The following is a 12,235-nucleotide window of genomic DNA, read 5'->3' as shown; positions in this document are numbered from 1 at the left end:
CAGAACCAAACAGTTCTCTTGTTGCACAGGGAGAATTGGATTCAGAAGGTAAAAATAACTCGGGAAGAAAATCAAAATTGCAAATAGTTCACATTCATTTCCCAGTATTCCTTCTTTGGGTGTAGCTGTTTCTGTCCATCATTTCTCCAATGAAACTCAGTTAAGTCTCTTTGTCAGAGAAATCCACTTCCATCAGAATACATCCTCATACAATATCGTTGTCGAAGTGTATAATGATCTCCTGGTTCTGCTCATCTCACTTAGCATCAGTCCATGTAGGTCTCTCCAAGCCTCTCTGTATTCATCCTGCTGGTCATTCCTTACAGAGCAATAATATTCCATAACGTTCATATACCACAATTTACCCAGCCATTCTCCAATTGATGGGCATCCATTCATTTTCCAGTTTCTAGCCACTACAAACAGGGCTGCTACAAACATTTTGGCACATACAGGTCCCCTTCCCTTTTTTAGTATCTCTTTGGGGTATAAGCCCAATAGAAACACTGTTGGATCAAAGGGTATGCACAGTTTGATAACTTTTTGGGCATAATTCCCCTATCTCATTTGCTTTCACTGATTCTCTGAAACTAGTTCACAAATATGAACATTCCTTAAGCCTCTGTGCTGTTTTCTTCTCTTCAAATACTCTTCTTTGGCTTCAGTTACCGTATTTATAAGGTTGACTTGTAAATCTTTATCTCCAACTCAACTTGAATCCTATGATTCAACTAGAAGAAATTCCTTCTAACCCTAGTGCTATGATATCTTCTTCTTAAAGTCTTTATTTCTTCCTAGATTATATACATTTATGCTGATTGCATCACCACTCTCCTAGGCTTACAAATTCAAGTCATCCTTGGCATGTTTCCAACATTAAATTGATGACCATACCTTGTCAGTTTTACTAATGCAACATTCTTTTATGCTTGGATCCCTCTCTTTACCACTCCTGCAATTACCACTGCTTTTCTTAATGCAAATTAACTTCTACGGAATATCTGCCTCTCCATATCACTCTTCACACCATTATCAAACCAATTTTCCTCTAATGCCCAAATCTGATCACATCATTTGCTCTGTTTAAAAAACAACAATAGCTTCCCGAGTTATTTATACCTTCTGAATTCAATTCTCCCTGTGCAACAAGAAAACTGTTCGGTTCTGCACACATATATTGTATCTACGATATACTATAACCTATTCAACATGTAAAGGACTGCTTGCCATCTAGGGAAGGGGGTGGAGGGAGGGAGGGGAAAAACCGGAACAAAAGTGAATGCAAGGGATAATGCTGTAAAAAATTACCCTGGCATGGGTTCTATCAATAAAAAGCTATCCTAAATAAATAAATAAATAAATAAATAACAACAATAGCAACAACTTTCAGTGGTTCTTCAATGTCTATAAATTAATTTATAGACTAATTAATTTATATGAGGTTCAATATCCTCCATGTTCTGGACCTAGTGGATTTTTCTAGCCTTATTGGTACTATTCCCATTTGTGAACTCTTAAGTTCCACTCAAACCAGGCTATACTATGGTTCCCCAGTTTATTCCAATCTTTTTCTATGCTTTCGTAATCTCTTTCTTGGAGAAAATTTAGTTTAATTTCTTCATTTTTGAAGCTGAGGATTACAGAGGTTAAATGACTACGGTCACAGGTTAATATAATGCACACTCAAGACCTGAACTCTTCTGATGATCTAAAATCCCATACTTTTTCTACTTTATTTCACTGCCTACTCTTAGATATTTTCCAAAAATGAAGTTTGTATACAGTCTCATTTCCCTATTAAAGGACTATTGCTTTTCACTTGTATTCCCAATGTCTACCTTAGTAATGCTTTGAACTAATAATTAAGGAAATGAGGGAAGGACAAATAATTAAATGTTTACACTAACAATGAAGAGGAGTTTGTAGTTATTTCTACAGTGATCCTAACTAAGAGTAGGAATACTTTTTATAGGCCTAGTTAAGAGTTGGGCATGTCCTGATTCCAGTTATGCCTCTCCTGAATTGCATTCTTTCCCTACCAGGACCCTTGGCAATCTCCCAAATTCTGTGGTAAACACTTTTTTTCCTTCTATTTTTGAAGCATGCCTGTTCAAACTCCTGTAGCCATACAATCTATACTCCTTAATGTCTCCATGCTTCTAAAGCTGTATGAACCTAACAGAACAGTCAAGGTCCTAGCAAGATTTAGTCTGAGGAAGGCAGTCCTTCCACTCTCTATTAGGAAAGCTTTATTTAGCAATTTAAAGTACATCTGAAAATGTGTGTACTCTAATAGGCTCAGCTTGGTGCTGGATTCATATATGCCGTGTAACTTTTAAGAAGTATTCATACAAGTATACAAATATTATCTAGAGGCTCCGAAGTATCAAAACAATACTCATCAAGATATAACACTGATTATGAAAATATTTAATTATTAAGGTTGATTTTTATCACCAATTTTTAGCCAAATATTATTTTTCAGCTGATAAAAAGAAAAAGTTTTCTAGATTAGTTACAATATGACTTCTAAAGTGACAACTTAAAATCTTCCTTTTGAAAAAGTATATGTAATATCCAGCCATTCTGGAGAGCGAATTAGAACTATGCTCAAAAAGTTATCAAACTGTGCATACCCTTTGACCCAGCAGTGCTACTACTGGGCTTATATCCCAAAGAAATTTTAAAGAAGGGAAAGGGACCTGTATGTACAAAAATGTTTGTGGCAGCCTTCTTTGTAGTGGCCAGAAACTAGAAACTGAGTGGATGCTCATCAATTGGAGAATGGCTGAATAAACTGTGGAATATGAATGTTATGGAATATTATTGTTCAGTAAGAAATGACCAACAGGATGATTTCAGAAAGGCCTGGAGAGACTTACATGAATTTACATGAGCTGAGTGAAATGAGCAGGACCAGGAGATCATTATACACTTCAACAACAATACTATATGATGATCAATTCTGATGGACGTAGCCCTCTTCAACAATGTGATGAACCAAATCAGTCCCAATAGAGCAGTTATGAATTGAATCAGCTATATCCAGTGAAAGAACTCTGGGAAATGAGTATGAACCCTACATAGAATTCCTAATCCCTCTATTTTTGTCTGCCTGCATTTTTGATTTCCTTCACAGGCTAATTGTATGCTACTTCAAAGTCCGATTCTTTTTGTACAGCAAAATAACTATATGGACCATGTATACATATATTTTATTTAAAATATACTTTAACATATTTAACATGTATTGGTTAACCTGCCATCTGGGAGAGGGGATGGGGGGAAGGAGGGGAAAAATTGGAACAAAAGGTTTTGCAATTGTCAATGCTGAAAAATTACCCATGCATATATCTTGTAAATAAAAAGCTATAATAAAAAAAAGTATATACATTTTCTTGTTTACTTTAAAGTCTAAGTATCATTTGTTCTCTTAGAATTTGTAGTTATTTAAGGGATGGTTTTTACCTGTAAGAGGTGGTATATCACGATTAGTTGCTTCTTCCACTTCTTCTAAACCATTATTTATTGTAGGTCTGACTTGGACTGCTTGATTTGAATAAGCTGTTCCATTTGTTGATGTCGTTGTACTGGTAGTGATTTCATCCACCTGTTCCATATCAAGTTGTTTTACTATTTCTTCAGCTTCCACAGCTTGTCCGGGGGAATCTGATCCTGATGTTCCTGAAATTATGATTCATTAAACTAAAAATCATTATTTTAAAAATTAAATTATCCAAAAAGATTATAATCTACTTTTTGGGGAGAGAAAAGAGATGAGGGAAAACACACTGAAATATTGTAAAATCTTATTTCTGGTAATAAGTTTGATAAATAAATCCTTTCTTCAAAGAAAGTCCAATATTTTAACTCAATGATAGAGCAATTTTAAAATACCTGTCAACAAAAAATCTCTAAGCACTTAAAAATATTTTATTAGAGATATATACATGTAGTTATTTCCTAATAAATACTGCTCCCTCTCTGAATACGAATGCCCCTGTAACAAAGAAAAATATTAAAGAAAACTGGTCAATTGTTCTGAGACCAATAATGGTCACTGTAATTAGTCAACGTTTACCTACATTTTACTATTTCATATATATTATAATAGTCACTATATATACTTAGTATACACATATACTATGTAGCTGAGTACATAGAAGAAACTTAAATACAACAGAAATAAAAACAAAACAATTTATATTGACTTAGTAAAGCAAATATAATATTTTAGTCAGCTCATTAAGTTAATTAGCTTGGCAAAATGATTTCCTCTTTTGAAAGTTAGCCACATTCTTTAATCATTTATCTACTGAGAACTGGGATTAATATTTGTGAATTCTTATCATTCTTTATATAGTTTAGATTCTGTTATTTATCCCATTAAACTTATTTTGCCAAACTGTTTTTCTCCTAATTTTATTATACAGAAATTTTAAAATAAATAAAATAAAAAATATAATAAAATATAAAATAAAAAAATTAATATAATAAAATAATACTTCTACCTTGTCTCTAAAAGGTTATTCTATTTAATAAGTTATCTCCCCTACATAACTGAGATATGATTTTACTTTCTTCCATTATTTTAAAGTATATTTGTATTGATAAAAAGAAGCATGAAACAACTTCTGTGAACTTATGCAAAATGATATAAAACAGAACCAGAAAAAGTCTACACAATTTGATAATGTGGGTGGAATGAACAGCTGTAAATATAATTGACATTGAATGCTCTTCTCAATCTCTTCATAGGAAACCATTCCATAAAATAAAAGACTATTAAAACAGAAGGGGGGGGGGGGGCGCGGAGGAGAAAGGCCAGCAAAACCAATTAAAATGATCAAAAAAGGCTGGTATGTATGCAATATTCTATACACATAGTCTTCTACGTTTGCAAAGCAGTGGATAGTGGGGTAGGACACTGATATAGGTCTTATGACTTTAGATCAGACTTGATCATGGCATTCAATGTCAATTATATTTACACCTGTTCATTCCACCCACATTATCAAATTGTGTAGACTGTTTTTCTGGTTCTGTTTTATATCATTTTGCATAAGTTCACAGAAGTTGTTTCATGCTTCTTTTTATCATATTCATAATATCTTGCAGCAAAATAACATTTTATTATATTAAAATAACACAATTTAGTTAGACATTCCTTGTCAATGGGGATCTAGACTGTTTCTCAATAGTGAAATGACTTTCTGTTCCACACTCACAATACTTTCTTCTTATTTCTGTGACTGCTGTACTGGCTTATCTCCCATGCCTGGAATTCACTACCTCCTTTATCCATGCCCCAGAGAGTCCCTTTCTATTACAGTATAGCTAAGGCACCATCTTTTGCACAAAGTCTAATCTCTGATCCCTCGCACTACTGATGCCCTCTTCTCAAACTGCTTTGTATTTACAACAACTTGGTCTACACCTCTATTACTCATTTTTATAACATATTTTTATATGTACTTTTATGTTAGTTGACACTAAGGATTGTCTCAAGTTTTTATACTTTATCCACAGAACATAGGACTAAATGTAATATCTAACTAAATACAGCAGGCAATTAATAAAAACTTCTTTGATCAAAATGATTTACCATTTTTAAAATGTTGTGATAAATTATTTTATAAATATAAAAACTTTCTTTAAATGATCTCTCTAAAGTATATACATATCAGTGTAATCTCTGGGTCAAAAGAATGGATGAACAAGTCAATTATTTGTGTAACTCTAAACTTTTCTAGAATAGTTTCCTTTATCATCTGACAGAATTCCCTTTGTAAGAAATGTTTCTAAATTCATTTCCTATACAATTGTTAATCATATTCTCTACACATTTGCTAAATAATGAATCCCTTTTCAGATTTTTATCTTTCAAAGACTTGAAAAAAAACCTCTAATCTTTTTAATGTATTTGATTAGTATCTGATATTCCTCTTCTATTTCACTGACATAACTCTTTTAAAACTAAGAATTAAGATAATTTTGTTGTGTAATATATTTTAAAATCAGGATTTTGATTTATATATATATTTTTTAAAACTGGATATCTGTAAAAAAATTATAGTAGGGCTAAGTTAGAGGTCTTTCTGATAAGATCAGCATGAAACAAGGGTGCCCATTATCATCCACATTACACTCAATATTGTATTAGAAATGATAACAATAATAAGAAAATGAAACTGAAGAATCACAATGGGCACTGAAGAAACAAAACTATCTTTTTCCAGATGACATGATGATCTACTTGGAAAATCCTAGAGATTCAACTAGTCATTTGAAACTGTATTTAAACTAAATAATAAGATATCAAACAAACATATAAAAATCATCAATATTTCTATATGTCACCAACAATATCCCATTGAAAATTACTGTAAATTGTATAGAATATCTGAGAGTTTATCTGGCAAGACAAACCCAGGAACTAAAGGGACATAATCAAACAAAGTCAATATTTAAATAAATGGAGAAAAATTAATTGTTTAGAGATGGACAAATATAATAAAAATGATAATTCTACCCGAATTAACTTATTTATTCGATACCAATACAATTAAATCACCAAAATAGTATTTCACTGAGCTAGAAAAAAAAATAACAAAAGAACAAAAGCTCTAGAATACCAAATTAATTAATGAAAAATGTAAAAAGGAAGGAGGTTTAAGCAGCACTTGATTTTTAAACTATGTTAAAAGGCAGGGATTATCAAAACTATCTAGTATGGGCTGAGAAAGGTGAATTACTGGACTAGAACAACAGATATAATGGACAGTAGCAAATGATTACAATAACCTTAGGTTTGATAAATGTAAAGATTTAAGCTTTGGGGACAAGAATTCACTATTTGATAAAAACTGTTGGGTTAACTGGAAGGCAAACTGGCAGAAATTGGTGATTTACATCATTTACCAAGAAAAAGTCAAAATGGATACATGACTCAAATATATTGTTATTAGAAATAAGAAAAATATAAGAACATGGAACACATTACCTATCAGACATATGGACTGGAGAATTTGTGAATAAAGAAGAGATAAAGCACTTGTGAGAAGAAAGTATATATAACACTCCCAACTCCACACTTTTGCATGGCTTTTCTTCATGCATAAAACTTTCTTTCCTTTGACACTAGTTTAGTTCCCCCTGATATACCTTTAAGCCTCAGTTCAAATCTCACATGTGTAGAAGGCCTTCCCCTCCTCAGATTATTATTCATCTACTAGATATAGGTTCTTTTGATATAGTTATTTATATGCTATATTCCACTTTACAATGTAAGGTCTGTGAGGGGCTACGATAATGTTTTAGTCTTTATCTCCTTAATGTTTATCATAGTGACATTACAAATAAAGATTATGAAATCCTAGATAAGTAACAAATTTCAATGAATCAGATACTATTTTCAAAAATTGTTCAAACTGAAAGATATTCAGGATTAAAAGGAAAATTTTGAAGTTAATAGCTGGTTAAGGAGATGATGGTACACAGATTAAATGAGAAAAAAAAAATAAAGCAACAAAATTTAATGTTGAGAGGTTTGTGGAGAAACAGGAATAGTCATTTATTGCTGGTAGAAATCCAATCTTTTTAACAAATAAAAATTATAATTAATTATATATCTTAATCCAATAAATTCATTGAGGTTTAGGATGTAAGGAATACTTTGTGGGATACAAAGGACTGAATTATTTCCACTACAGAGAAATCCACTGGTTTTCCACTTGTGTAGTCAATGAGAATAATTTTCATGCAACAAAATGGTAATTAGGAATGTTGGCTGTATTGAAATATAGGAAACAAAATATGTGTCTTGGCAAAACTGTGTATTATATAACTTTATTCTCCTTAGAGGCTATGAAAATGTTCTCCTAATAATTTGTCATTTGAATATTTTTTGCAATTTTTTACTACCATGTCCTACCTTCTAGTTGTCTTACAGTTACTGAGCTTCCTGCTATGTCTTTTATGATGCCCAACACAATGGCCTATACATAGTAGGTATTCAATTAAAATGTATCCCATGGAAAATTTTTTTACAGCTACCGTTTCTGATAAAGGCCTCATTTCTAAATATATAGAAAACTGGCTCAAATTTATAAGAATACAAGTCATTGCTTAATTAATAGTCAAAGGATATGAACAGATGACTGTCAGATGAAGAAATTAAAGCCATTTCTAATGATATGAAAAAATGCTCTAAATCACTACTGATTAGAGAAATGCAAATTAAGACAACTCTGAGGTACCACCACACAACTCTCAAATTAGCTAAAATGACAGGAAATGAAGATGACAAATGTTGGAATGAATAGGGAAAACTGGGACAATAATGCATTGTTGGTAGTTAGGCAATGATCCAACCATTCTGGAGAGCAATTTAGAACTATGCCCAAAGAGCTATAAAACTGTACATAACCTTTGATCCAGCAGTGTGTCTACAAAATCTGTATCCCAAAGAGATCACAAAAGAGGGAAAAGGATTGATCTGTGGAAAAATGTTGGTAGCAGTCCTTTTTGTAGTGGCAAGGGAACTGGAAACTGAATGGATGCCCATCAGTTGGGGAAATGGCTGAATAAATCATGGTATATGAATGCTATAAAATATTATTGTTTTATAAGAAAAATATTCTATAAGAAAGATGACCATAGATGATTTCAGAAAAGCCTGGAAAAACCTATGTGAATTGATACTGACTGAAATGAGGAGAACATTGTACATAGTAAAAACAAGATTATGTGATAATCAACTGTGGTGGATTTGGCTCTTCTCAACAACAAGGTAATTCAAGGCAATTCCAAAAGACTTGGGATGGAAAATGCCAAAGAAAGAACAATGGAGACTGAATGTGGTTGTTTAAGTCACAACATTATGTGACTTGCCCAAGGTCACACAGACAGTAAATATTAAAGGTAGATTATGGACCCAAGTCCTTTGACTACAGGACTCTAGAGCCAATGCTCATTTGATTATACCACACTATGTGAATGCCTTTTTGTTTATGTATTTCTTTCTTTTTTGTGCTTTTTTTGGGCTATCTGATCTGATTTTTCTTGTATTACATAACAAATATAAAAATATGTTGAAAAGGATAGCCCATTTTTAATCTATACCAGATTGCTTACTGTTTTGGGGAGCAGAGAGCTAAGGGAGGGAGGGAGAAAAAATTGGAAATTCTACAAAAGCTGTTTTACAAAAGTTTATCAAAATATATGTTGAAAACTATCTTTACATGTATTTGGAAAAATAAAATACTATTAAAGAAGAAAAAAAGATTTATCCCATGAATGCACTGGAAACAAATAGTTATTTGTGTAGATAACAAAGTCAATGAAACTAATGTACTCTTAACAGATCTGTTATCTTAGCAACATGGAAATTACCACCAACATAGACTGTGACTAAATATGACTGTCTATCCTGTGCAACTTTAATCCATGTCCTCTAATAAATTCACTTCAAGAAGTCAAACTAACATGCTAAAGGACTTGCTCTTTTTCTCCTGATTTCGTGAAGCTACCAGGCAGAGTAGTATGATTGTCAGTCATGCTTTTCCCTCAACATAAGACCAGCCCACCTTTTATTTCTATCATAAAATACTTTGATAACATCTTTTATTGCTGTTCCTATTTAAGCTATAAGATATGCAATTAAAAAAAATCAAACACATATTTAAAAGCATAAAACTAGAAAAAACACCTGAAAATATATACTTACTTAATCCAAATTATCTTAAATATTTGATACTTACCATTTTTATTTGCTGGTGAGAAAAAGTTGAAGACAGGAGAAAAAATGGTCCCCAACAATGTAGTCCTTGGAGGACTCCCAGTGGCAGGATTATCTTCTAATTTTCCATTTTGTTTTACATGTTGATTTGTCATTTCATAACTACCAGCTTCTGAAGAAAAAGAAAAAAAACAAAATATGCTGAAATGAAAATACTGCTTTTTACAAAAGTAACTTAAAATTACTCTTCTCTAAAATAATACAGGTAACATTTTAAATAAGGGGTTCTGTGTAAAATAGATCATTTAAAGTACTTCAGAGCAACTGCATAAAAAATATTGGGACAATCTTAGATAAAGTGAATAACAAGGAGAAATTTTTTTTTTTCAATTTATTTTTCTTGAAGTGAGGGTACATCTATATTTAAAATTCTTAAAGCAACCAAGATTTACCAAGCATACAACATATAAAAATGTTCAGCTTCTTAAGTTTCTCTGGATTCCTTCAGAACCAAATTCAATCTAAGCAAAAAGCCTTTCCTGGTTTTCTCAGCTACTAATGTCTTTCCCTTTCAAATCACCTTACACCTTGCATGTACTTATTATTTACAAGTTGTTTCCCTTATTAGGGAAGGCAAGAATTGTGTCTCCTCCCTACCCCCCTTTCTTTCTATCCCCAGTATTTAGTCAGTTCTTGGAACATATTAAGAGCTTAATAAATGCTTGCTGATTATTAATAATTTTAGCAAGCAAACCAAACCAAAGACAACCCAAATAATGAAACAGATTTTTCCATAACATAGAAAGAATAAACCTGATGACCCAAGACAGAGGTCCTCAAATTTTTAAAATAGGGGGCCAGTTCACTGTCCCTTAGACTGTTGGAGGGCCGGACTATAGTAAAAACAAAAACTTTGTTTTGTGGGCCTTTAAATAAAGAAACTTCATAGCCCTGGGTGAGGGGGATAATCGTCCTCAGCTGCTGCATCTGGCCCACGGGCACAGTTTGAGGACTCTTGACCCAAGACTTAGTACTAACAAGCCATTCATATACACTTAAGGATTCTATTTCCTAAACATTCCCTGCAGTAATTACTATAAAGAAGAAATAAAGATTTAGCAGGACCCATGGGATTAAATGGACTGGACCATTAAGTTAAAAATGAGGTAAATTAGCAAGAGGTTTATGACATTTTAGGCCACAAACAAATCTGTGATAGAAAGTTATGAATAAAATGTTTTATTCTAACCATAGATAATGCCAACTTAAATAAATGCTTAAGCCAATCACATAAATTAAATTAGCATAAGTGTAGCATAAGTGTATAGATTTGAGTTGGAAAACTTAAGAATAAAGTAAAATCAAATTAAAGTAGATTTTTAAAAAGTCATCATTAGTGTCTGCTCTTGTGAAAGATCTATATTCTTACTTCCTACTAGTTTCCTCACCATCTTAGCTCTTTAAAGACTTTTTCCCCTTTTTCCTTTGCCTATGTTTTTTTCTTCTTTCCTTTCCTATCTGTTTTTCCTTTTCTCCTCTCCTTTGGTTCCCACCAGCATGAGAGATACAATCTTTATTTATGAACTTTTAAGATACTATAAAAATGTTGCTATGATTGCTGTATTTTTGCTTTAAAAATAATTTAAATTTGGGGACAAATAATTTATATCTCTAATATAGGAGACAATAGGAGGGGATCACTGTGGTCATGTGTTTTGTACTGAATATCATCTTCTGTTATACAAATAATTTCATTCTTGATCAAGTACCACAGATATAAATATACATATGCCAGTGAACAAAATTTAACCTCTACAAAGATTTATGGATAATTTTTGGAATCCCCATTCAACAAGTCATCATAATTTTGAATAAATGATCTATTTGTCTAAGCAATCAAAAAGGAAGCTGCAGTAAATATGATTGACCAACAGCTTTTAAATAGCATCCTATAGGTATCTAGGACCCTTTCTGGAAATCAAAATTATTTTTATAATAATGATGCAAAGATATTTTAATTTCCAATATCACATAATGAAAAATGCACATAAAAATTCTTACGAGCAGATGATAGGAGAGTTCTCTATAATTTTTAAGAGTATAGAGTCCTAAGACAAAAAAGTTTGGGAACTGCTATGACAGCCTATAGAGGAGTTAGAAAACAAAACCTAATGGGCTGTGATTTCCTGCCTACCCCAATAAAGTTATACTACAAATCACCTATCAGTGAGTGAATGAAAGAAAAACAAACAAACAACAACAAAAAAAGCCTAAATAAACATACTTCTCAAATTCAAAGTAGCAAATCTATGGAGATAAATAGTAACAACTGACACTCACAGCGCTTTTAAAAGTCTGCATAGTATTTATAAGTAATCTCAACAGGTGAGAGAGTAGGGGAAGCAAAATGAATTGCCCATGGCCACAGCTTAAGTTTCTTTCTAATACAAATCCAGTGTTCTCTCCTCTATCTCACATATAATGAAAGATACCTGA

General features: G+C 32.2%; 1 protein-coding gene across 5 annotated transcripts in view; it reads right to left on the bottom strand.

Moving 5' to 3' along the window:
• Positions 1-12,235, bottom strand: part of CTDSPL2 (CTD small phosphatase like 2) — a 99,279-nt gene that overhangs the window by 25,104 nt on the left and 61,940 nt on the right. For 4 of the 5 annotated variants that reach the window (XM_051977240.1, XM_051977238.1, XM_051977241.1 and 1 more), the window contains 2 exons: positions 9,762-9,911; positions 3,469-3,684 (listed from right to left, as the gene is read on the bottom strand). In XM_051977240.1, the coding sequence (XP_051833200.1) occupies positions 3,469-3,684; positions 9,762-9,911 (366 nt within the window). The remainder of the gene's footprint in view (positions 1-3,468; positions 3,685-9,761; positions 9,912-12,235) is intronic. The other variant, XM_051977242.1, reaches the window with a different exon arrangement.

Source organism: Antechinus flavipes, chromosome 2 (genome assembly GCF_016432865.1).
Source record: "Antechinus flavipes isolate AdamAnt ecotype Samford, QLD, Australia chromosome 2, AdamAnt_v2, whole genome shotgun sequence".
Taxonomy (NCBI): domain Eukaryota; kingdom Metazoa; phylum Chordata; class Mammalia; order Dasyuromorphia; family Dasyuridae; genus Antechinus; species Antechinus flavipes.
This window is presented reverse-complemented; position numbering and strand designations above follow the sequence as displayed.